The sequence below is a fragment of the Pristis pectinata genome, chromosome 7, assembly GCF_009764475.1.
Source record: "Pristis pectinata isolate sPriPec2 chromosome 7, sPriPec2.1.pri, whole genome shotgun sequence".
Classification (NCBI taxonomy): Eukaryota; Metazoa; Chordata; class Chondrichthyes; order Rhinopristiformes; family Pristidae; genus Pristis; species Pristis pectinata.
Window position 1 is genome coordinate 76929310 of NC_067411.1, and position 27308 is coordinate 76956617.

General features: G+C 41.1%; 2 protein-coding genes across 5 annotated transcripts in view; both read left to right on the forward strand.

Annotated features, from left to right (window-relative positions):
* The window catches only part of LOC127572214 (guanine nucleotide-binding protein G(q) subunit alpha), a 140063-nt gene extending 130874 nt beyond the window's left edge, over positions 1–9189 (forward strand). For all 4 annotated transcript variants that reach the window (XM_052019155.1, XM_052019157.1, XM_052019156.1 and 1 more), the window contains one exon: positions 5585–9189. In XM_052019155.1, the coding sequence (XP_051875115.1) occupies positions 5585–5775 (191 nt within the window). In that variant the 3' untranslated portion in view covers positions 5776–9189. The remainder of the gene's footprint in view (positions 1–5584) is intronic.
* Positions 9190–23882: 14693 nt separating this feature from the next.
* The window catches only part of LOC127572217 (guanine nucleotide-binding protein subunit alpha-14), a 100523-nt gene continuing 97097 nt past the window's right edge, over positions 23883–27308 (forward strand). The window contains exon 1 of the mRNA XM_052019160.1: positions 23883–24437. Within this exon, the coding sequence (XP_051875120.1) occupies positions 24317–24437 (121 nt within the window). The 5' untranslated portion in view covers positions 23883–24316. The remainder of the gene's footprint in view (positions 24438–27308) is intronic.

Sequence of the window (27308 nt, forward strand, 5' to 3'; positions counted from 1 at the left end):
TAGTTTTATTTTTAATAGTTCAAAATGTTTCTAAATGTAGGTGGACCAAATACTGGCCCACCTTTGTTACTCACTTATATTGTTTGAGGTCCCATCAATGCATGGGCTTTTGTTGCTCAGGTCCAGAACCAGCCAGCAAGATTGGTTTTGCAGATCCAGGGAAGGGAACACATTGAAGGCTGGGGCTCTATATTTTTCGGTTCCATATTTGCATCATGGCTATGTTACTGTCTGGTCATGCTTAGTGGGTGTGCTCAATTTGTTATGCTTCTCTAATAGGAAAGGAAGAAACCACTGCAAAAGCCGGATATCAGAAATAAAAAACAGAAAATGCTGAAATTACCCAACAGGTTGTATCTGCGATGAAAGAAACATGGAGTTAGTGTTGCAGGTTGCTAATGTTTCATCAGAATTAGTAGATCTGATGCAAACTGGAAAGACTGGTTATTTGATTTTTTTGAATGCAGTGTTGAGTCCTTAAGGCTGTAACATGCCAAGTTGGAAGACGAGATGCTGGTACTTGAGCCTGGGTTGGGCTAAGAGTCACTGAAGAGAGAGAGAGAGATCAAAATGAGATAGAGAGTTAGTGACAGGAAATTGGAAGTTCTTGGTCACCCATGTGTACTGGAGGTGTTCTGCAGAGTGGTGGCCAAATCTGCATTTAGTTTCTCCAGTATATAGGAGAACACATTATGGGAACTGAATGCAATAATTGGATTGTATTAGATATGAGTGAAATGCTACTTCAGCTGGAATGAGCATTTGGGTCCCTGGATGGTGGGAAGAGCAGGGGTTGCATCTCTTACAGTTGCATGGGAAGGGGAGTCATTGGTTGAGATACAAGAATGAACTTGGGACTTACGGAAAGAATGGTCCCTTTGGAATGCTGAGGGGAAGTCGTGTCTGATAGTAGCCATGTGTTGAAGGTGGCAGAAATCAGAGAAGATGGCCTGTTGAGTACAGAGGCTGGTGGAGTGGAGGTGTGATGAGGGGAACCACTATTTTGGAAATGGACTGCTGATGAGGTGTCTCTCATAATTCTGTATGTGCATTACTTCTGTGCCATACATTTCAGTCTGGAGGGACAGAAAGCGCTGGAGGTCAGGTGCCCACACATCAAGCCTCTTGCTCAGCCGCTGGACTCACTACCAAGTTTGAGGATGGTTCCAGATGGTTCTGAGCTAACTGACTGGAAAGATGATATAATTGGTTCCTCGGCTTTAAGGTAGCAGACAAATCTGGTATGGCCTGGTAGCTTGGGTATTCACATATAGCATAAAACATCCAAAAATTATTAAAATTAATATTACTGTTAAAGAACAGAAAATTAAAAACATTTTTAACTTGAAAACACCATAAAATACTTCAAAACAATGGAGATGACTCAAAAAATTGTTAATTACAAGAAACTCGCCTCCCTCCCTTAGAACCTGTCCTCCCCGTTAAATGAACAGAGTTACTGGGCCTGGGACTGGTCTAACCTAGTGCAGGTTTTGCAGACACATGCAGTTGATCAGTTGCTGGCGAGCACCTCTCAGGGAGTTTGAAACATCCACGTTACCTCACGCTTGTTTAGGTATTTGAAAGCCAGAGAAGGAAATGTAAACCAATTTGAAATTTTTCATATTATGATTACTCTTTCCCATGGATGCTTTGGGATGAATAATTATTCAAGATAACATTTTAAACTAGCTTGTTCTACTGTGCATTGCTCAGGGAAATATTTTGCAGATATCTAAGATTTCATTGATGGTTTATTCACGGTTAAAATGGGCATCTTTTGGGGAAAAAAAGGGAAAACAGCTGTTAAATTGGTTTGAGGATTATAATGTTGAGATGTTTTAATACCTAGTTATATTTCAAGCTGCTGAGGAGTCACAGTAATTCCAAATTTTACTTTAATTTGGTATGCAAATATCATGATGTTTATGATTAGAGTTAGCTCTTTTAATCAGTGAGTTTGCAGGAACTTAGAAAAATCTCTTACACAGTAGTTATTATTGCAATAGCTTCACAAGACTGCAGTATTTTCACAAAATCTGATGAGTGGCCTTTTTGCTTTTCTGTTAACTGTTCTCAAAAATTTAGAATACATGAACAAACATCTGTACAGCCACAGATTCATTATTGGATGGTTATATGTTATACACAGTTCAAGAGATTACTTTTACTTCTGAAGCTAATCTTACTTCCCTGATGGGGGCATTAACTTAGAAATAGGTTGGTCATGACAATGTTTACTTACTTCTGTGATAAAGACCATCTAGAGTTACTGCCATGACACATTGTCTTCTCACCAAAGGTTGCCTGGGTCAGTCGTCAATCAAGTGTGGCACCTCTGTTTTTAAGAAAGGCTGAAAAATTTAATTTACAAGTCCCTGTATTGCATACAAAACATCATATTTCACTTTCAAAATATTTTGAATATTCCAGGTAAAATGAGTTATTATTTGCTTGTCTCATGATCCCCAACAAAGCACCACAATTTTGAAATAATAGATATCACTACACAGAAGATTGAAGGAGATTTATTTATCAGGTCTGCAACAGTGGGGTCAGCCTTCCTCTGCCCAGAGATCACAGTCCACCTGCCCTTAGGCTGTGCCATTTCCCTCATAGTGCCCTGGATACAGTCTAACACCAGAACCTTGGCATTCAGCACCTCGAGTTGCAGAGTTAACCAAAGGGGCTGACTCAGCACAAGCAGCCGGCTTCAATCACAGAATGCCTTTGACATCTGTTGAAGCCCCAACTGCTGTTTCACTGCCTGTTTAAGTTGTTACTGTGATAGACTATCTTTGACAATCACAAACAACCAAAATCATTTGAAACCTTTATAGTGTTTAGTAGCATTGATTTAATAGGATTTGATAATTCTTGTGTCTTGTTTACTAAAGAGGAAGGATTGACTGCAGCTGAATCTTAAGACTTCTGTACTTAGAAGCTGTTGACATCAGGTATCCCTACAGCATTCAAACAAAGGCATTCAAAATGCAGACTGTTCCCTACATTGCTTCCAAATATCCCCTTCTACCATATAATTTAACCATTTTGCAAACCTCTTATTACCTAGAACAAAACTGAATGAGACTTTCAAATAGCAGCCATCTGTGCAACCTTCTAAGGATAATATTCTTCTCAGCTGCAACAATGAAGCCAAGAACAGATATAAAAAAAATTAAGATAAAATTCCTCTTAGACAGGAGACTTCATGTAATAAACTTGAAGCAGTTTTGATGCAGCCAGGGGTAGTGGGTAAAAAGCTGTGTTTTAGAGTGCTCATGAGAGTATAATTGCTAGTTATTGTATTTTTCCAAAGCCTTAATAGAATTTCGTACAGCAGATAATGTATTGAGTTAAAACTACTTTGCAGCGTTGTATACAGATACTTGATCAAGCACCTCTCTGTACTTAATCCTATTTTCCAGCACATGGACTGTAACCCCCTTCTATGCCATGACATTTCAAGTGTTTATCGAAATAATTCTTAAATGTTGAAAGAGTCCCTGTATCCACCATCCCCTCAAGCAATATGTCCCAGATTTCAAATGGCCACTGGCTGAAAAAATATCTTCCTCAAATCCCCTACCCCATACCTTAAACCTATACCCTCTGGCCCTCTCCACTCCAAGGAAAACAAATCTAGCCCATTTTGTCTCTCCTCATAAACGAAATGCTTCATCCTAGTCGACATCCTTTTGAATCTTCTCTGCATTCTCTCCAGAGCATTCACATCCTTTATATAATTGTACTTGGGCCCAGTGAAGAATAATTACATTTATGTATTTGGTTTATTTTAATACCTTATTACCTATCAATTATGACCATTTCTTTTTGTTTCAACTGTAAACAGAGCAAGTCATAAACCATAGAGAAGAAAGGAAGCAGCTGCTTCATTAGTAGAGGCAACCCTCGCGTTACAGAAAATCATGATACGGAACGTTTTCTAGAAATGTAATTCACCCCCCCCCCCCCCCACCATAACATGGGGGTCACTTGTACTGTAACAAAGGCACCCTTCCACTTAATAATAGTTTTATCATTTGCGCACAGGTGATCTATTTTTGACACCTTTCCGCAAATGTATTCAAGCATAAAAACATTTGGTACTGGCACAGGACATAGGGACTTCAGATGTAAATACTGGGTTGCAGTAGAAGGTCTGTAGCATTGTCTTTCTTTATAATTCATATGGTTTGATTTGTCCTACTCACTTCCAATATAAAAGAAAGCTTTGCATTTATATAGTGCAGTTCATGTACCTGTCAGAATATTCCAAAACACTTCACAGCCAATGAAGTACTTTATTTTGAAGTCTGGTCATGGTTGTATTCTAGAAACATAATAGGCAATTTGTACATAGCAGGCATCCACAAATAGTATTGTGATAGTTGGAAATGTTAATTCAGGATGATACATGAAAATATTGATAGATCAATCCTTTTTGTTTCTGAACTTCCTAAGTTCTCAAATGTATTTCACAAACTGCTTCAAATCCTATCCACTCTCTGGTAATTCCCTTTTTAATGTAACTTTCCCTTCTAATTTTTGCTTCTTTAAAAATATGCTTCTGTGCGCGCGCGTGCGCGCGCACACACACACACACACACACACACACACACCTTCCTCATTACAATCTCAATAATCAGTGGAAGTAATCTATCATCACTTAATCTTAAATCCTCAGTAACCTTGAAGACTTCTATCAAATCATCTTTTCCATTCTAGTGAAATAGAGCTCCACTTATCAATTTTCTCTTTACAACTGAAACATCCCATCCCTGATTAGATCTTGATGTTTTCACATTGCATTCTTTAGATTGTTTTTGTATCCCTTCTAAAGACATTCTCTAAAATGTTCACAGTATGTTCTGTGTGAACTCTAACAAGTATAAGCTGTAATCTTATCTCCTTGTTTCTGCCTTGAGGCAAAACTGAGATTCTTTGTGTCCTTATAAATGATCTATTAATTTGGTATTGGTAGAGTTGATTGAGGGATGGCAAAAGATTGAGGTATGTAGAAGAGAAATAAAAACAGAAAATGCTGGAACTACTCAGCAGGTCAGGTATCCTCTATGGGGAGGGAAACAGGGTTATGGTTTCCGGTGCATAAGCTTTCATCAGAAACTTGGGAGCACCCCACTCAGTTCTTCTTCTGGTAGGGTGGTATCTATAATAACCACATACACCAAAGGAGCGGGTATACCAGGTTTTAGTTTAAAACCAAAGAATGCCACCTCTGTCTATGCAGCACTCCCTCGGTACTGCACTGGAGTCTCATCCTAAACCAACTGCTCTTTTCACCATCTGTTGTCATAGAAAAGATGAATATTTTAATGGGTGTTTTTTAAACTTGTTTAAGTAGTTTATTTATGCAGAAACAAAATGAGTTTCTTTCAGATCATTTAAAAGCTCTGTCAGTTTGGAAATATGAACTGTGTGCATGGCTTCTATGGTTGGTGCAAAGTTACGTTCTAGTTAATCCACATTCCTGTAACATCTGTATGTGATGACTTTTAATAAGGCTATTTAAGAAACATTTAATTAACTAACCATGTGCCCTCTCCAATTATCTCATTAACAGGACCACAGCGAGATGCACAAGCAGCAAGGGAGTTTATTCTGAAGATGTTTGTGGACCTGAATCCTGATAGTGACAAAATTATCTACTCTCACTTCACATGTGCCACGGATACTGAAAATATACGGTTTGTCTTTGCTGCTGTCAAGGACACTATCCTACAGTTAAACCTGAAGGAATATAACCTGGTCTAGTATATTAACTGGCCTAAAAATAAATAAGAGTAACTGTATTATCTGTGAAAATGATTTGCATAATTCTAATTTATTGCTATCCTGGACTCTGTACTTCCACAGAGTCTTAGTAAATATTATGATTTTATTTAACAAAAATGGGCAAAGATGCTGACACACGTTTGTGGCACCAGTCTACTTTTTAGGCAAAACTTTGTGAGTTCATGCAAAATTTTCAATTTTCGCTATAAATTCCCATTTCTGCACTCAAAAGGGTTGGGTTTTTTGCTTTTCTAAGCACATCCCTTCCCCCTTCTCCTACTCCCCGAAGAAATATTTGAGGTACAATGTCCTGTTTATGATGTGTTCCTCATGACACTCTGTGGTACACAGTTACTGTGGTAATGTTTGGTGGAAATCAAGCTGTCAATGATAATAATTGTACTGCTTTTCTGATGGGCGAGAAGGATTGGTCCTGTGAATTTTAAATTACATAAGTATAATTTAAACATAAAGTTTCATTCTAAACAATTTGTCTTCACTTTAAGCTATAAAGATGGAAGATCATTAAGCAATAGTTGATTGCCATCATGACTCAACTATAAATGTTACCACACTGATTCCAAAAAAACATGGATAGATGTAGGTAAGAATACAATATTGAGAATGTTGCGTACTTGTAAAACAATATATGGGGTTTGAATTCTATTTATTATGTGCCACTCTATTGCTATTACTAAACTTGTTTTATGGAAAGATGCCAAACAAAATGTCATATACACTATATTTACTGATTTTTGCAATATCTACATAGGTCTTCTTCCTTAGGACTGTATCTGGAGACATCATTGACATCCATACTTTGCTCCAGTGTAACTTTTAATTGTTACTTTTTGGCTTTTAGTAAGGAGCATTTTAATATTGCCACTCTGTCTTATTTGTTTTGCTAATTTTGAATTTTAATAGATAAGAATTGCTTTCCTCAAGATGCCAAAAATAATGTGGTTTGAAACACAGTAATAGCACTTGAGTAGAAGATAAACAGCATGCAAATAACATTGCAGCGTTGGCTCTTTGGATCTCCTAAAAATTTGTTTGACATGCCAAAATAAATGAGAAAAAACTGGTGCTTTTTTCACATTGTATAATATTTGCCATTACCTGTGTACTATTCTTTAACATAAGCTGCTCAGTGTCCATGACCAATTTTGTATCTAACTTTTTTACACATATGTTAAAAGGTACTGTAATCATGTTTTGATAAAAATCTTGTAAGATCCTTAATTTTAAACCAAAATGGTTCCATTTGCCCTAACTTGCTGGAAAATGAACCTGTATTATTACTTTTGTCCAACTATGGACAGACTTTTAAAATTCTGAGGCCTGGGCTTTAAACAAAAATTGATGAATGTTTGAAGAGGAGAGATTTGAATGAATGTCTCGTGTTCCTTTAACTTGTTAGTTTTAAGATTTTTCAATCTTTGAGGTGATAGCTCAGAAACTTCAAAGAGGTCAAGGTTAGTTAATTTTAAAGTTTCTGCACTGGCCATCGTCAAAGGTGGAATGCCTTTATGCATGGTTTTATGCTTCAAAATGGTAGTTTTTTTTGTTATGGAGTACCAAAGTTAATGGTCAGTGATTGTCTCCCTTCGCTCCTGCTCCTCCACCCAAAATGCATTAATGTACTAATGGACAAAATTCCTATAATTTGTACAAAAAAACCTGGCTGTAGGTTTAGTGTAATTATGTATGTTGTAATCATTTGCGTGTGCGTGTGTGCGTGCACGCATATGCGTGCATGCACGTGTGTGACGTACACATATTGGCTTTGTGATAATTTTGGCAGATTAAATGTGCTGCATTGATATGTTTCTATGTAATTGTATTGTAAATCATATAGCTAATTCACATTTTGGAATAACATTATTTACTTTTTTAAGAGGTGAATGTAAATTTTTGCCAGTTTCTTTCTCAGCTACGGATTTGAAATGTCATTTTGGAAGTAAAGATAATAATCATACAGTGTGGTCTGATTAATATACATCACAAAAGGTCTCTGATCAAATAATTCCTTTTGACAAAGTCTTTCCTTTCCTAGAAAGTTTAGTCAAATGTCTCACCATGAAATGAACAAAAACTAGCTGCACCATTTCTTCTCATCATCATGTGTGAAAGAAAATAATGTGCTTTGGAGAAATCCTTTGAAGTTACAAAGTGTTTTAAAAATCAAATTGTATTCTAGGGAATATCATTTGCTGATCCAATTATCTGTAGTGTTTGCTATAGGATTGGTCACAGTTTATATTGAACCGAATGTATGAATTACCAGTAAATACATTCGAAATTTGTGTTTCATGCCTTATGAAAGTGGCGTTAAGAACTTTGTGCCTCAAAACCGAAGCCTGAGAGAGAAGATGACCTTTTGCCTTTGCTGAAGTATATGTGCTGTATTGGGTGTTACAATTTGAAAGTTAGATGACAGTTCTTAATCTACTGGTAATGCACCAGAGGGACCAATGCAGTATTGCTAATTCCTATGAAAGGATCAAGATATTTTATATCATCAATATGAAGTAGAACTAATTCATGCAACTAATTATCATTTACTAGTTCATGTCATTAACTGCGAATGAATAAATGAAGTTAGGTACGCTGTGTATAATACAATGAAGATGGCCAGCTGCATGGTTTACTGTTGAAATACCCTCAACTTTTTTATTTGAGCAAAATGTAAAACACCGTGCGTTCATTTGGCATACCGATAACCTTCATTTATTTTGTTTCACCATTGCTCTGTCAATTGGTCTTTCTAGAACTTCAGCATGTTGGCACTTCCAGAGGAGATAATGGATGTTTCTGAGAATTTAAATATGGTATCATGGTTGGGCATTCAATTCGCTAACATATTGTACAGCTGATGAGATCCAAATTGCACAGGATAGTGAAACACAGTATGTATCGTCATTTTGTTACAGTGCCAGAATCTTTTAAGTGCCGATGTGGTGAAAACTCTGGTGGGACATATATTTAATTCATGCTAGATAATCTTAACCTGCAATGTTTAAAAGCATATTTGCTCTTTTTAAATTGTCATTTAAATGCATGCATTGTCATTGTTTGGGGAAGGGAAATAGCTTTTGGAAAAATCTACTGTTGTATATTCATTTCCCAAATTATCTTGTTGGTTTCAAATATAGTATTTTTTGGCCATAATTTTGTACTGGTTTCATTTGATGCCTCCTAATGGTAATTTTCTTCTATCCTTTTTATGATGCTGTACCTGGAATATATTTTTATTCCAATAATTTTAGACTGCATAAAAAAATCCAGTATATTTTTTTCTGGCAGTTGAAAATTATCCACTCGACTGGGAGAAATTTCAACAGTACCAATGTAGTTGCACAAAACAAACTTACTTGTCCCTTGTCATTGATTGTATGTTCAATAAAATAGATACTTTGAATTTTTAGGGTTTCACATGGTCATTCTAATAATAGCAATTGATGAATTATTGCTATAAAAATCTCTGCCTTTCAGTGTTACATTTTAAATTAAAATGTCTATGAGCATCACATAAAGACAAATGTAAAAGCAAGAAAGTCACTTTTTTAGGTAAATATTTTACATTCAACTCAAGTAGTCTGTGCATCCCATTATTTGTAATTGTTTGCATTTAGCTGACGCAATTGACATTCAATATCTTTGACCCCCTTCTGTGCATGTGCAAATCAGTTTTGTAAATAATTATGCTGGGCGAAACAATATAAATGAGGCCACAGGTAGATAGTATCCAAAGAAAAGCACTGTGCAGCAGACAGACCAAGATACGACGTAAACAAATGTGAAGTGTTTGGAGACGAGGAGAGCCGATATAAACTGAAGTACGTGGTTCTCTGGGAGATTGGGAAAAGAGTATTTATGTGCCTAAATCATTGAAATTAGGAGGGCAGTTTGAGAAAGTAGTTATAAAAATCAATTGGGAAAATCCTGTGCTTTATAGACTGTGGCATAAAATACAGGAGCAAGAAAGTCACGGTGAACCTTTATAAAATATTGAGTTGGCTGCAGCTTGAGAATTGGACAACTGACTTCAGTAATGTTGATAGATTGTAGAAAATGGGGTTGTTCTCCTTGGAACAGAGTAAGCTGAAAGGAAATCTGAGAGGTTCTTGAAATCATGCAGGGTTTTACCAAGAAGGGGTGGAGATAAACTGCTCTGTTGGCAGAAGGTTTCAAGAATAAGAGGCCATGAAATAAAATAATTGTAAAAGAACCAAAAATGACATGAGGAAGGACTATTTTACCCAGTGAATAGTTAGAGTCTTGAATGTATTGCCAGGAGGAAAAGTGGAGGTAGCTCAGCTTCAGTCTTGGTGTTCAAGAGGGAATTGTGTTGGTACGTGAAAGAAAATAAATGCAAAATAATGGAGAGTAGACGCCAGACGACTACGATCGCTCTGCTTTGGAGCCAGCATGGACTTGATGTGCAAAGGGCCTTATTTCTTATATTCACATTGTGATTTTGTAGCCCAAAATTTGCTGCTGATCAGTGATAAAAGTATGAATTTGCCTTGTGCAGTTCCCGGAAAACAGATGTTGGCATGATTCTCAGTTGTAAGGTAATGCACACTGACAGGGACTTCAGCAAAGTAATTACATCACAAGTGAACAAGTCTTTCCCACAAAGCATGTCTCCTTGGCTTAGCAAGCTGTTGAAAGCTTTGAAGATTTTTGAATGTTTCTGTCATTCACAAATTTTCAAACATAGGATATATTCAAATTTTCAAACTGTTTTAAAATGCAAAGTCATTCAAAGAAGTTCAAGTTCTTTAAAATAATCTAATAACATTAATTCTTGCCTCAGTACCTCACAGCAACTTCCGTCCATTGAAACTAATAGCACCAGTTTAAAAATATTTCCAGCTGTTTGGCAGATGGAGCTGTTTCTGGCTCCCCAAGTGATGTTACTTACATCACAGAAGGTCCTGTCTCTGTGCAGGTTTTTCACGTGAATTTCCTATCATAACTGGTGCATCTTTACAACTTCCATCCTTGATTGCCTCCTGCACTGAGTGAGTTGCAAGACCATTCTTTGAGAGTATTATGCCTCAACCACGTTGGTAGGTATGCAAAGACATATAGGCTTGAATGAATAAGCAGATTTCCTTCCCTGAAGAATATGAGCAATCTAGGTCTTTATAACATTCCAGTCATTTTGTTGTCACCATTACTGATAATTCTTGTCCCAGATTTTTATTTTTAATTATATATGGAATTCCATCACCCCCCTATCAGCACAATGAGATTTAATCTTATCTCTCTGGATTCATAATATAATCCTGCAGATATTTGGTCAGTAGCTGAACTATATAACTGTAGGTTCATCTTTAACATTATATATCATTATAAAGTAGCATTTTTGCCTGCTGTAAAGAAAGTGGCAATATCGCTACACAAGCTCTTACAACACTGTTTCTGCTAAGGTTGTATCTTTATTAAACATATACACTGTCTTGTGTACATGTAAAATTCTTCAAACCAAATGAGTATCCTTTGGAGATCATTACCATCTAAGCATATTTCTCCCTCAAACACTTGAAAATTATGAAAATTTAAACAAAGCCAGTCAGTCGGGTTCTGCAAGTAAGTCAGGCAGAGTCTCATGGAATAACACTGACTTTCTTGTAACATGCTGGGTTCATTGGCTCAATCCTGCAACTTTGGCTTTTGACATTATTTAACATTTTTATTTTGATTTAATAATATGGTTTATGTGGTTGGCTAAAATAATAAATTGATCTTTTGATTAGTTATCATAAGTGATGAATGAGGACATGATTTTGAGGAGCACGTTATTTAGCTTTAATATCTTGGTCAGGGCAAGTGAATTAGTTATTTTGGTCTCTGCTGCCTTGAATGATGGTGGATTCTTCTCCTACTTTCTATCTATACCTCAACCCAAAATGTCTGTGCGCAGAGAATTAATATAACAATATGGGGAAAAAATGTTTTTGCCTCATACATTGAGCTTCAGGAATTTGCAGTACTGATGAAAATATACTTAAGTATTACTTCTTGTCGTCTTGGAGCAAATGAAAAATTAAATACAGACTTATTTGCTACTGATAGAAAAATGTGAAAAGCACTGAATGTAATCTAGGTGTGAAACTTCAATATATTTTTACCAAGTATGGGTTAACACTGGGCCACACCTGAAGGATATACGTGACAGTCTGGGGATGTGCCAAATGGTGGAAGAATGCACAGGTGGATCAGATCTATTGTACCTTTAACAGTTTTCAGCTTGACTGCACCCCTGACAATCTGTGACAATATTGGTAAGAGAGAGCAACACAATACCCCTATGAGACTGTCCTCATTGCAAAGATGGGATTCTGTCCAATCACATTTGGGTTCAGGATCCATTATTAGCAGAATTTTATTCTGTAGCCTAAACTCCTGGCATATCCTTATCCACCATTATCAATAAGCCAGGTATCTATCACTGGTTTAATGTGAAACTGAAAACCAGCCAGGAGCAGCAGCACATCATCTAGGTTCCAACTCCGTGAAGCTGCAATGCAGGACTATGCAAAGTAGCAAGATGCCGTGCTGTAAGTAGTTACTTGAATGATTTCCAGAAAAATGGATCGGGTCAAACCCCTGCAGTCCTAACACATACAATCATGAAGATGATTAAATATGATTTCATTTCTTTGTATCGTGTAGGCATTGATTGTCTTTTCTAACTGCCCTTGACGAGACGCTGGTCAGCCACTGCTTTGAACTTCTAGCAGTGTGAATGGAGAAGGTACTTTGAAAGTACTGTTAGGAAGGCAGTGTCAGTATTTAAGTGCAGTAATGATGAAGGAACAACAATTATATTTCAAAGTCAGATTACTGCACAACTTGCACTTGGTGCCATTCCTGTGTACCTGCTTTCCTGATCTTTCTAGGTGGAAAAGGGGGTGAGTTTTGGAGGTGTTATCAAAGAAGCCATGACAAGTAACTGCAGTGCACTTTTCAATCAAGGTGTAACAATGGTGGAGGGAGTGAATGTTAAAAGTGGAAATTTGGATGCCATTCAAGTAGCCCTTTTACTCCTCTATGCTGTCAAGTCACTCCAGGATTATTGCAGCCATACTCATCAAGCACGTTGAGAAATATTCCATCAGACTCCTGATGTGCTTTCTATGTGGTGGAAAGACTTTTAGGAGTCAAAGTGAGTCAAGGCAATCTGCTTCCTGTTTATCAGTACAGCTGCTGTTCTTCCACACACATTTCAAAACATTCCCATTGATTTATTCAACAGAGGTCCAGGGTGCTACAAACTTCTATAGTACATTGACTGGAAAGTATTCACTACCCTTCCTATCATTCCATTGAATTAAAATGAAAAAATCTTTGAGGGCAGAAAGTGGTGGTGGCTGCTTGACCATTGGGAGACTGAAGGGAGGAAATAGTGATGAACTGCCTCAGGGGCAATTTACTAACTACGGATTCCAAATGCATGGAGCACCTGAAAACTTCTGGCAAAAGAAAACATTTTGTTAATCCATTTGTTTTCTGTGATTTTGGAGTAATTGTTCTTTTGTCTATTTTCCCAAAAAGGAATTCATCCAGTCTTTTTAATTATACAGTGACCTCAGCATTAACATTTGTATGAAGTCCTTCTTTTCCTTTGACTCTCTTAAAATTAAAACTCCTCCTAGTACTCAAATCTTGTCCTTAATATAACTTCACTGGTGGGGGGGGGGGGGGGGGGGGGGTGGAAATAGCCTGTGAACTTTCCTTCATCTTGCTTTTCCAATCACTTAATTCCCATTATGACCTTTTTTCCTGTTGAACTGATGAAATTCAGAAAGAAGCCTAACTCATTCATGGAAAGCTTCAACATATATGCTTTTGCAGAGGGTGGGGCTTCCTCATGATTTCTTTAAAAGGAGCCTTCACACTCTCTTGAGTCTGAGGTTTTGGTTTTGTTCGTTCACAAGTTATTGTAAATCACTTACATTGGAGAATATATCAGAAATTGGAAAAAAAAGATCCTGGTTGTAAATTTATTCAAACTGCTGGTTCTTTCCTGACCAATGCATGATCTTGTTTGGTAAAAAAAATATTTGCAATAATCTATTTAACCAATGGCCAATATTTAGGAATCTGTTGCCTGCTCCACAAATGACATGGCTATTTACCTATCCTCTCTAGCCAAAATGTAGGTTTGAGGAACTAATAATTCATCAATTTCAATTTAACTTTAGTTCAAAATGAATTGATGTGATTGTGCAAGTCTTAAGAGTTTTATCAAGGTGGGAATGATTGATTACTTCAAGCACTTCTTATCTTCAGCACAACACCATGTTAAGTAAAATATAATCAGTGCAAAAAACCCAGCTGGATCTGAAACATGACCCTATCATTCTGAAATAGAAAAATGATTTACACCTGCATTTCCTGCACATCTGCACTTACTCAGCAGCATTCCTGAAAGGTGCACACAGAGCTCATTGGTTTGGACTCCATGGTTTGCTGGAATGTAAACAAGCAGAGGGTGGGACACAATGCAATTAACTTTGTTTTTGAACACTGAAAAAAAAAGTCCTGCAATTTCAAAATACAACTCATGTTATGGAAAGGGTGGGGAAGAAAATACAGTTTATTTTCATAGCCTGCAAGGGTGTATTTCACAATTTGAAATTAATTGTAAAATTGAAGAATATGGAAATGTGTTGAAACTGTTCAGGAAATAGCATTTGAAAAGCACAAAGAAATATGTATTTTGGTGGAATGCTTCTATATACTTGGGATGACAACATTTATAAAGTTGTCAGTATTCTGAAGTTGCTTGCAGAACCAGACTGCCCAGTTCAGTGCATAGAACTATTCCATCTTTATATAAACATACTGTTGACTTGATGGAGGTGAGGAAGAATTTATTCTTTCAGTGGTCTTGAATCTTTGACATTGCCTATGCTAGAGAGCTGTGAATGTTGAGTCATTAAATAAATTCAAAGCAGAAATTGACAGACATTTGAATTGGAAAGGTGTCAAGGGTTATGGGGAGAGAGTGGCAAAGTAGCGTTAGGGAAATGGTTCAATCAGACATGATGTAATTGAATGGTGGACCAGGTTCAAAGTCAAAGTCAAAGTCGAGTTTATTGTCATAGGCACAAGTACATATATGCACACAGGCACATAATATCAGATATGCAACATTCACAAGAAAAACATAAATTATACACAGTCATGATCATCCTCAACTTCTCTGCACTGGGATCCTTCTTCATCAGAGAAAACCAAGTTTGTTTAACCTCTCCTTATAGCTAATACGCGAACCTGGTGAACATCTTCTGCACCCTCTTCAAAGCCTCCACATCCTCCTGATCGGGTGGCAACTAGAACTGCACACAATACTCCAAATGTGGCCTAACCAAAGTATTATACAGTTGCAACGTGACTTGCCATCTTTTAAACTCAATGCTCTGACTAATGAAGGTCAGCATGTTGTATGTCTTCTTTACCACCCTATCTACTTGTGTTGTCACTTTAAGGGAGCTATGGACTTGAACCCCAAGATCCTTCTGTACATCAATGCTCCGAAGAGTTCTGTCATTTACTATACACTTTCCTCTTGCATTTGACTTCTCAAAATGAATCACTTCACACTTACCTGGATTAAACTCCCGCCATTTCTCTGCCCAAATTCCAACTGATCTACATCCTGCTGTATCCTCTAACAACCTTCCTCACTATCCACAACTCCACCTTTAAATCACTCAAGTCATTTATGTTTTGTCAGCTTTAAGTTTGCAGTCAGCAGAAATACTGTGTTCATTCATCGAAGAGCTCAAAAATAACTGACCACGAAAGTCTAGTTGTGCCTGTGATCTGGCCTTTTCCCGATGATATTAGTGGCCATCAGGCCTTTGCAAAGGGACAACATATCTCTAAGCTGGCTGAACAGCCAATCAGTTTCAAAAAAAATATTGAAAAGGTGATTTCAAGTAACCTTATGTAAAATGAAGATTGAAATATACACAAGGTAAGTAAGTGATTCAATTTTTATAATATTTTCCAAAGGGGATAATAATCCATAAAATAGGACTTCTGGGTTCAAAGAATTTGCTAAATAGTAAATATAGCTTGATACACCAATTAAAAACTCATTTGCTTCTCCAAACAAAGTGCAAGACTTTTAGAGTGAGAATAGTTTACAAGTACCTGAATATTTCATCAACTCCCTTATTTTCCTTGATAAGAGAAGGACGTAAAACAGTGCAGCCACAAAAGGAACAGCAAATTTGGACTTCCGTGCTAAATCGCATATCTATGCATTATATTCAAAGTGTAGCAGCTGCTACCGCGATGCAAGAATAAAGACACGAGTCTGCAAGCTGTGGAACAAGACTGATTTATTTACCCGCCTTGCGCGGGCCTTTTAAGCCGCGCAGTTCCCGCCTTCTGTAAATGGAAATGACGTACGTGCTACGTCATCGAAATCTTTTCGCGTGCACGGGTTCTCCCCCGTCGCTCAGGGAAGACGAAGGCCCAGCATCACCTTGGGCCCCACCGCTCCGATGACGCACGCCCTGACCGCCGAGCCGGTTCACCTGCGCGGATGATGAGTCGCCACACAACACCCCCCCCCCAGAACCAGCGATACAGTCCCCAAAGTTCGCTGGCTGTGCTAGCCGTTGCTTAGGTGGTCGGCCTCTGCGTCGCGGTGTTGGGACCTCAGCCGGTTGTTGTAGGTCTAAATGGGATGGTTTGAGGCGGTCCATCGTGAAGACTTCCTTGCCCCCAATGTCCAAAATAAAGGTGGACCCATTATTTCTGACGACCCGGAACGGCCCCTCGTATGGTCATTGCAAGGTGCCCGGGGCGTGCCCCTGCGAACGAAAACGAACTTACAGTCTCGTAGTTCCTTGGGCTCACAGGATGGGGACTGACCATGTCGTGAAGTGGGAATCGGTGCCAAGCTGCCGAGCCTCTCACGCAATCTTTCCAGGACTGCCGCGGGTTGTTCCTCTTGCTCCCTAGGGGCGGGTATGAACTCCCCTGGGATGACCAGGGGTGCACTGTACACGAGTTCGGCTGACGAAGCGTGGAGATCCTCCTTGGGGGCAGTGCATATGCCAAGCAGGACCCAAGGAAGTTCGTCGACCCAGTTAGGATCTTTCAGGCGGGCCATCGGCTGATTTCAAATGGCAGTGGAAATGATCTACCAACCCGTTTGACTGAGGGTGGTAGACCGTGGTGGTGCGCAGCTGCGTTCCTAGCATGTTCGCTAATGCAGACCATAGGTTGGAGGTAAACTGGGCACCTCTGTCTGAAGTGATGTGGGCCGGAACACCAAAGCGCGAGACCCAAGTTGTGAGCAGCGCCCGGGCGCAGGAATCGGTCGTGATGTCTGAGAGAGGAGTTGCCTCTGGCCACCTCGTGAACCGGTCCACGATGGTAAGGAGGTACCGCGCTCCTCTTGAAACTGGCAGGGGACCAATGAGGTTGACATGAATGTGGTCGAACCTTCTACGGGTAGGCTCGAAGTCTTGGCCCACTCACTGACCTGTTTGCGCAGGCCGTGCCAGATGAACTTGCTGACGACTAGTCAGACAGGCGATCTGATGGACGGGTGCGCCAACCCGTGTACCGAGTCGAAAACATGTTTCCGCCAGGCTGCAGGAACTATAGGGTGGGGCTGACCGGTTGCGGCGTTGCACGGGAGGGTCCGCTGACCTGGGCCAACTATGAAATCTTGGAGCTGCAGGCCCGAGACTGTGGCTCTGTAGCTGGGCAGCTCGTCGTCAGCTTGCTGTGCGTCAGCCAGGGCCGCGTAGTCTACACCCAGGGACAGGCTGTGGATGGCCGGTCTGGAGAGTGCATCAGCAATGATATTGTCCTTTCCGGAGACATGTTGGATATCCGTTGTGAACTCGGAAATGTAGGACAAATGTTGCTGCTGGCGGGCTGACCAGAGATCGGAGATCTTAGAGAAGGCGAAAGACAATGGCTTGTGTTCAGTGAACGCGGTGAAAGGCCTGCCTTCTAAAAAGTAATGGAAATGCCAGGTACAGCGCTAGTAGTTCTCGATCAAAAGCGCTGTATTTGAGTTCGGGTGGCATAAGGTGACTGCTGAAAAACGCCAAGGGTTGCCAACGGCCTTCGATTAGTTGTTCCAGTACCCCACCGATCGCGGTGTTGGATGCGTCCACCGTGAGGTTGGTTGGGACGTCTGTCCTGGGGTGTACCAGCATTGCGGCATCTGCTAGGGCTTCTTTGGCCTTAACGAAGGCAGCCACAGCCTCGTCGTCCCAGGCAATGTCCTTGCCCTTGCCAGACATCAGCGAGAACAAAGGGCGCATGATATGGGCTGCCGCAGGGATGAAACGATGGTAAAAGTTGACCATCCCAACGAACTCCTGCAGGCCTTTGACCGTGTTGGGACGGGCAAAATGACAGATAGCGTCTACCTTGGCGGATAGGGGTGTTGCTCCCTCGCTGGTGATTCTGTGGCCGAGGAAATTGATAGAGTCGAGTCCGAATTGGCACTTGGCCGGGTTGATAGTGAGGCCGAAATCACTGAGGCGGGAGTACAGTCAGCGGAGGTGGGAAAGGTGTTCTTGGCGGTTATGACTGGCGATGAGGATGTCATCTAAATAAATGAACACAAAGTTCAGGTTGCAGCCTACCGTGTCCATCAGCTGCTGGAAGGTCTGCGCGGCGTTAATGCCAAACAGCATTCGAAGGAATTCGAAGAGGCCGAATGGAGTGATGAGCGCAGTTTTGGGGACGTCGTCAGGGTGGACTGGGATTTGGTGGTATCCCCGGACGAGGTCCACCTTGGAGAAGATGTGGGCTCTGTGTAGGTTTGCTGCGAAGTCCTGGATATGAGGGACGTGGTAGCGGTCTGGGGTGGTGGCATTGTTCAGCCTGCGGTAGTCACCGCAGGGCCTCCACCTGCCGGTGGCTTTGGGGACCCTGTGCAGGGGGGAGGCCCAGGGGCTGTCTGACCTGCGAACGATCCCCAGCTCCTCCATGCGGCAGAACTCCTCCTTCGCCAGGCGGAGGTTGTCTCGAGGTAGTCGTCGTGCTCGGGCGTGAAGGGGTGGCCCTGTCATAGTGATGTGGTGACGCAGCCCATGTTTGGGCATCGAATTCGTGAACTGAGGTGCCAGAACTGATGGGAACTCAGCTAGGAGCTTGGTGAACTTGTTGCCAGACAGGGAACAGAGTCCAGGCGCGGGACTGGTGGGCTGGCTTCTCCCAGAGAGTAAGTTTGGAAGGTTCTGGAGTGCACTAGCCATTTCCCTCGCAGGTCGACTAACAGGCTGTGGGCCTGGAGGAAGTCGGCTCCCAGGAGTGGCTGGGTGATGGCGGCAAGGGTAAAGTTCTAGGTAAAATGGCTGTCGTCGAATTGTAATTGGACTGTACGGGTACCGGAAGTCCGTATCGTTGTGCTGTTTGCGGCTTTGAGGGCGGGTCCCTGTTGCCTGCTACGAGTGTCGTGGCCGGTCGGGGGTAAAACACTGACCTCTGCTCCAGTATCGACAAGGAAATGACGCCTGGACTGCTTGTCCCAAACGAATAGGAGGCTGTGTTGGTGGCCAGCCGCCGTAGCCATCAGCGGCGGTTGGCCCCGGCGTTTCCCTGAAACTTGCAGGGTGGGCGGCATTGACGGGCCTCTGCACCCCGCCTCTGATGGTAGAAACACAGCTGGTCGTCAGTGTTGTCGTCTGTGTTTCTGGGGTGTGGTCGCTTGACCGCTGGGACTGGTTTAGGTAGGCGTTGGGCATGCGGTCTGGCAATTTGGCCAAAGGACGAACTGCTCTCGCGTTTGGCCTTCCACAGGACATCTGCCCAGGCAGCTACCTCACGAGGGTTGCTGAGGTCGGCGTTGGCCAACAGCAGGTGAATGTCGTCAGGCAGCTGTTCGAGGAAGGCCTGCTCGAACATCAGGCAGGGCTTGTGTCCCTCAGCCAAGGCCAGCATCTCGTTCATCAAGGCCAATGGGGATCTGTCCCCCAGGCCGTCGAGGTGAAGCAGGTGGGCGGCGCGCTCACGACGGGAGAGGCCAAAGGTCTGAATGGTGGGCAGCTTGAGTGCCACTGCGTTGGCTACTGCGTTGTTCATTGTGTGGGTCCAAAATCCGTTTGGACTGTCGGGGTCACCAATGTAGCGGCTACTACCGCGATGCGAGAATAAAGACAGGAGTCTGCAAGCTGTGGAACAAGACTGATTTATTTACCTGCCTTGTGCGGGCCTTTTAAGCCGTGCGGTTCCTGCCTTCTGAAAACGGAAATGACGTACGTGCTACGTCATCGAAATCTTTTCGCGTGCGCAGGTTCTCCCCCGTCGCTCGGGGAAGATGAAGGCCCAGCGCCATCTTGGACCCCGCCGCTCCAACGATGTGTGCCCCGACCGCTGAGCCGGTTCGCCTGCGCGGACGATGAGTTACCACAAAAGCATGAATTAGAACCTATATAGACATGTCACGCATCACTCTCAGCAGCAAGACAGTTTTCTCCAGAGAGAGAAAGATAATGCAAGAATAAGAGGAGTTTTATATCAGGTTTTTAATCATCTGGATGTAAACTAGGAATGCCGAAGTTATTTTAAATTCAGAGAGGGAAATGATTGCTTCAATGTCCCATGCCTCAAGGATATGACAATATTCATCTTGAGCTAGTATTTACTATGTACGCTAACAGTGTAGAGGAGGAAATGGAGAGTCAACGTTCCAGGTGTATAGTGGCTGCAATATGATCACGTTTAATCTTATCTAGAATTCATATATACCATCGACTATAAACTAGGCATATAATTTTAGAAACTTTATGTTCAATAAGAGCAGTAAATAAAAAAACCTAAACAAATAAATTGGAAAAGGATAGTCATCACATTTTCAGCATTTTTGGATTTAAATGAATGAAAAGGTGGGAAAGACTAATCCATCAAATCTGTTCAACAAAGTTGCATGACTCTCACTGTTTACTTCTTCTAACAGTCTTTAAATACCAGGGGAGCAAAATACCTCCAGGCAAATTCGGAGGTGGGGAGAAATCTAGGGAATTTCTTGACAGTAAGCCAGGAAGCACTCCCTCCCTTTTCTCAACTCCCAACAAATTGAAAACGAACTTCGGTAGGCTACGGTGCCCATGCGGTAGAAGCTCTGGTGTCCTACCTACCAACAGTTAACTACAAGGTTAAATATATAACTTGAATAAGCAAAATCAGATTAAACTGAGGGAATTCTAATTCAAATATTTCAATTTGTTTATAAGGAATTGTCCTGTATGGTATTTATTGTGTGAAGCCAGGACACCATGAAATTGATCTGAATAACACCTGCTTCTTAATGTGCAAGTTACGTAAAAATCAACTGACCCAAAGCAGATTGGGCCACCTTGATACAGCGGAATTGAACTGGACAGTTCACCCCAGCGTGCCTGACGTTTTCCCAGTGTCAGGGACTTACTAATGACGTCACCATTTCGCTCCAAGATGTAACCTGCAACAGTCTCACTAGAACGAGGATCGCACATTATTTCTATCATTATTTAGAGCGGCACTTTGCTGACACTGTGAGGCTTGGCTGGGCAGCTTCCCGAGTCATTGCAGGCTGCTCAGACACCTTCCAAAATCCACGGTGTGTGCTGAAACTAAGAGTTATTTTTTCAGCATTTGGTTGCTGATGCCCTCACTCAATGTTTGCTTCAATGGTGACAAAGCAAACTATTAGCAATCTATCTAGAAGGTACGGATTGATGGCTGAACGTGGGCAGGATTGCTTCTCTGCACGTTAACATAATTTTCAATTTTGCGGTGTTATTTTTCTGTGTTGCTGCACAGACGAATTTGTTAATCCTATAATCAACAGAGGCTCACAGATGGGGTAGGGAAAAGGGAGGGGAACATGACTGGTCTTTGAATCTCTGAAGTACATTAAAATATTGCATTTTCCCTAAATGTATTGAAATATTATAATTTCCTATTTTCTTATTTATTGTAAACTTCAGTTTCTAAATTTTTCCAAATGAAACCAGCTTTGGCACTTTCACAGCGACCTGAGCAGAATAAAAACACACGGAAGCCCCCATTTTTAATTTACATTGACATATCCGGATAGTTCTTGTAATTCAATGACGGTCACCGAACATTTGCAATCGTGTTTTGTTTTCCTCTCCAGCCTCCCCTATCTAAAAGGTATTTGCTTCATATTCAGACTGTAATACGGAAACGCTTCTTACGTATGACAGGACTGGACGATGAATCCGGGAATAAAAAAAGCTGGGTGAATGTTCCCCGCCCTCTCGCAAATACGCCAACACGCCATTTCAGAAGACATTATCAGTGATTGTTTTAGAGCAGGTATTTTAACGCGGCAGTCCTCTAAAATCTTTCCGAGTTTCATAAAACAATGTCATAAAAGCAAAGTTCACGGTGAGCTGAGTGCAAGTTGGAAAACTGGCTTCCAGTTTTTCTTAAGTCCACCCAAACTCCTCCTGCACCGTTACCAAATTCTCAGCGCAAGGCAGCACCTAAACTGCGAACGCCTCCTGTTGCTCACTGTTGGACGCAATGACCACAGCTTGCAGCAGGTTCGCAGCCGCTGAATGAACAGCTACATACGCGACAATTACGTCCTCCCAATTCTGTCAGGTTTGGGACTAGTTTTACGAGGCGTCCCCAGCTTTAGCGGCAGCTGTATTGCCCAGAATATCTGGCACAGTATTGCCGAGGGGGAACTAAGCTAAAACACATTCACTTGCCCGAGCCAAAACCGAACATGAATGAAGAACGCAAAGGAAACCGGACTGTTTAACAAAAACATGCAACACGGGCTATTATGGAAATAAAATAGAGACAGAACAAATCACCAGGAATCAGCCCAAGATCAGCGAATTTTTCTATTTAAACTGTCCAAAAGTTCGTCCTTGTGTATCATTTATGGCCGTCACCTATTTAGCCAATAGAAATAGAAGGGTTTGCACTTGACCTAAAACGAGGTTGAGATGGTGGGAAATTTGAAAATTGGTGAATTGTCCACGCAACCTTAGGTCACTCCAAAGGATTAGTCCTGGATCTACAAATCTAAGGAAGGCACATTCGGATTTTATTTGTGAGGGAGGGACTCTACCGGGAAAAATATTTGTTTCAAACTATATTTCACAGAGAATGCAAATTAAGTTTGTACCTTATGGGTTTGGTGGAAAATTATTTTCCTTTTCCCTTAGATTTAATTTAACGATTTAATGAAGTGCGGGAGATGAAGATTTTTACAACATAAGTTATGCATATTAAACAAATGAAAAGGATTGGTAACAATAGATTGAAAATGAACGACAATATAAATACGGAAATGAAGGGATTTGTATGTTTGTCAATCGACAAGCAAGAGTTGATATATTCCAGAAGGGATTTATGTGGTGTTATTTCATTTATAGAATGTTCATTTAAGCATATTTCAAGGATAGATATTAAAAAAAACTTGGCAGAATGAATCATTTATTGGATTATTATTATAATCTGTGTATTTTTAAAAAATGAGTTAATGATATTCAGGGTTATTATTTCAGGACCTTTAAAACTTGTGCAACATTCTACATTTTTATCAATCACGCTCAAATGTAATAGTAGACCTGCCAAACATTTTTCAGTGTACAAACCCACTCAAATGCACAACCAATATGCGTGGGTTAGAAATACACCGTGCAAAGGTATAGATGACTTGCAATTCATATTGCTTGATTATTCCAAACATTTTCCTGTTGTTGATGGCCTTAAGGCTTGAAACATTATAAAAACGGCAGATGTTGGAAATCTGAAATAAAACCGGAAAATGCTCTCAGGGTCTTCGATCTGGAAGATTACCTGTTTCTCTTTCCACAGGTGCTGCCTGACCTGCTGCGTGTTTTCATTATTTGACCATTGCAGGTATGGCAAAATAAAAGCACACAGGAAAGAAACAGAAAAAAAATCACAATGATAAATTTAAACCAAAAAAAATCTGTAATTCCAGCACACTTGCTTTAAGCAACGCCATTTTCCAGCGGACATTCTTTTGGAGTAGTTTTGCCCTCGTCTTCATGTTGCACCGCCTTTTTTTTGCGGTACGACAGAAAACCCCTGATCACCCAGTCCATGTCAGGCGCCTGACTTCTCGCACTGCGAGTGTGGACACGGTTTCTTTTTCCTCTTCTCTCCCCTTGGGTATTCCCGCCCACTTCACAGATCAGACACCAGTAGCAGGAGCCCGCAAGTGTAACTGCTCGCAACCCTCAACTGAGGATAACTTTTTTTGTTTTTTTTTAAAGAAAGCGGAAAAGGAAGAACAGAAATAAAAGTTGTTTTGTTTTTATTTTGTGGAAACCTGGCTTACCATCGCCTCCACTCCTCCATGGCGCGGCCGTGCTGAGGCGGCACTCAGCGTGTGGAGGGAGGGACGGCCGGCCGCACAGTGGCTCGGTGGCGGTGTGGTCTCCTCAGTTAACCGGGAACGGGGGAGGGGAGGGGTGGGGGGAGGTGGTGGTGTGCTGCCAGGGACGTCTGCTTGGGCTCCGTGATGGCGGGGTGCTGCCTGTCCGAGGAGGACAAGGAGTCTCAGCGGATAAACGCCGAAATCGAGAGGCAGCTGCGGAGGGACAAGAAGGACGCTCGAAGGGAACTCAAGCTACTGCTGCTGGGTGAGTAGCTGCTGCTGCTGTTCTGACTCAGTGGGTCAACCTGCTGGTCTCCGAGATCCAGAACACTGTCCCACCCCTCGACTTGTTGGGCACCCCCACCCACCGTGGTGACAGTAACTCCTCGGTCATTCTAGGCTGCGTCTTACTAATCTTGAACGTTTCCCTATATTGACTTCTGCAGGCCCGAATCCTCTTTTTCTTATTATTTTCCTCCTTCGTTTTCCCCCTCCCTTTTTTTAAACAAGAGAAGCGATTTAGCAAAAGTCATGAATAAAGAGAGATGACTTGCTTTTTAAAGGGGGGGGGGGGAGTGGAGGCAAGCGGCACTTTGCATGAAGCGGGTTATTCGGCTATTTCCCCCCTCAAGACTTTGCATGCCGCGCAGAGTTGAAGTTTAAACAAGTTGGCGGCCTGTGCTCGCCTCCTGTAACCTGATCCGCAGGTTGCAACAGAATGTGGATAGATTGTCCCGGCTTGTGCAGGCAAATGGGTTAGTGTGTCGATTAAAAAGCAGTAGCAGTGTTGTAGTTGCTAATCCTTGTTTTCCAGTTGATTATTAGTACTTCTTCCCACCCCCACTAGACAGGATTGAAGTTATTTCGGAGTAATCGTGCTTTCTACCCGAGCAGACTTGCTGTACTGAAAACAGGTGTCTCCACTTCAACTACGTTTATGTAACTTCGGGCTTGTTACTTAAACAACTTGACAACATCGCAGATAATCACATGAGTGTCTCAAGCTCTTATTTACTCAGTGCTTCATGAACTAGATGAGCGTGTTGGGTGTGGCGATGCAAGTCGAAACATAATGGTTTCCTTGATTTCGTTATCTGACTCTTAAAATTGCTTTCGTTTTTCATTGGTCTTCCAAGATGGTTCTAACCTTTTTAAATTCTGCCTTGATGTTTTGGTTTAAAAATGTGAATACTATTTTCTCATCATCCAACCTGCTAATGTCATTTTTAATTGTGAAAGGCATCTGAAATGTTTGAGCCTCTTAATTTATCCTTGACGGTTGAAGAAATGTAGTTGTTTTTTTTCTCTTTGGCAGAACAAATGTTTTTTTTATTCATTTTCCCCAAGAGATTAAAGAAAGTCTGACTGTCCAAATTGGCATAAGTGGATTTTCTTACCATATTGCTTTCCTCTTTCCATACAGTTTTTTTTCTAGCTTCCTTGATTATTCATTTGGGTACGATTTTACCACTTTTGAACAAAAATGACCCAAATTGTTCAGGTTATCACATTTTCTGTTTGCGATTGGCTCTTGGTGGGATTGTGTTGTGATTAGAGGCTTGTCTAATGGGCCAACCACTTAATTTAGCCTACTCATGATCAGTTAGAACCAGAAGATTTTTTGTTAATCTAAGGTTGTATTGAGGTGAAAATAAAAAAAACCCTGCAGATGTTAGAAATCCAAAGTAGAAACAGAAAATGATGGAAAAACTCAGCAGGTCAGCCAGCATCTGTGGGGAGAAAGAAAAAGCTAATGTTTTAGATCTGAGTGTTTATAGTATTTTCTATTTTTATCTGCACTGAATTGGCTAATTTCAGTAAATATACATTTGGAAATGTTTGATTTGTCATTCATGCTCATGTGTTAGGGATAAAATTGTCAATCTTCAAGTACTGTCCTGGAAACTTGAGAAAAATTAAGAGTAATCTCCTGCACAATGCTGTGAGCATTTCACATAAGTATTTATATGCACATTAGAAGAGAGGAGTTGGGTGGGAGAGGAAAAGCTGTTTGATGGACCGTCAAGAATCAACCAATAGTAAAATAATGAAAATCAAAAGGCAAACTGCAATCTGAAATAAATCTGAAATAAAAGGAGAAAATACTGGAAACAATCAATGGTAAGGCAGCATTATGGAAAAAGAAACTGACAACATTTCAAGTCAAAGACCCTTCATCAGCACAATAGTTAGTAGCTTGGAGCAAAAAACAAACCGCTGGAGGAATTCAGTGGGTCAGGCAACATCCGTGGAGGGAAAGGGACAGTCAATGTTTCGGGTTGAGACCCTTCATCTGACAGTCCAGATGAAGGGTCTCGACCCCAAATGTCGACTATCCATTTCCCTCCACAGATACTGCCCGATCTGCTGAGTTCCTCCAGCGGTTTGTTTTTTGCTCCACGTTCCAGCATCTGCAGTTTCTTGTGTCTCCAATGCAATAATTTGGTTGCTTTCTGATTAAAGTGTGAAGAATGCTTTGTAAGAGTAACTGTCAGGTGACCACTAACAGGAATGGTAATGAGAGAGGAAAGGAATTTGTGACATAATCACCTGGGGTATGTCAGAGAGCTGGAGAGGGAAAATTGACCAATATTTCCGCTTTACTAGTGTGCTGGAACTGTGAACTGTATGTGTGAAGGGTGGGTTTTTGCTTGAGGCTCATGATGGAATAGCATGCAGACACTTCCTGTTCGTGAAGTTTTTATTTGGTAACATTCCACTGGTTGACTGGTGGTTGTGGAATAATGCCCTGCAACACGCAAACAATTGATTTGGAAAATGTAAGAGGAAAAATAATGTGTAATGCAGCTTTTCCTGAAGATCAGCTGATACTCTTTTTGAAAAGGAACTAAACAGGAAAAGTGGAAATGAAAATTCGGAAGCTTGCCATCATTTATCTTTCATACTACAATTGTTTCAAGACTGTATGAATGGAGGTCTGGTAGTGGGTTATGTATTCACACCGTGTTTAGAATAGTATGGAACAAGGCACTGAGATTCCTGAAGGAGTTTGTGTATGTGAATCGTAAGGAACATTGAGCTATCTGATGTGTGTTCACGTCTGTATAGAGATGGGGGTCACAGTAATTGTGCAGCCTGTGAGTTGTATTTCAAGGAATATATTTTATAATATATG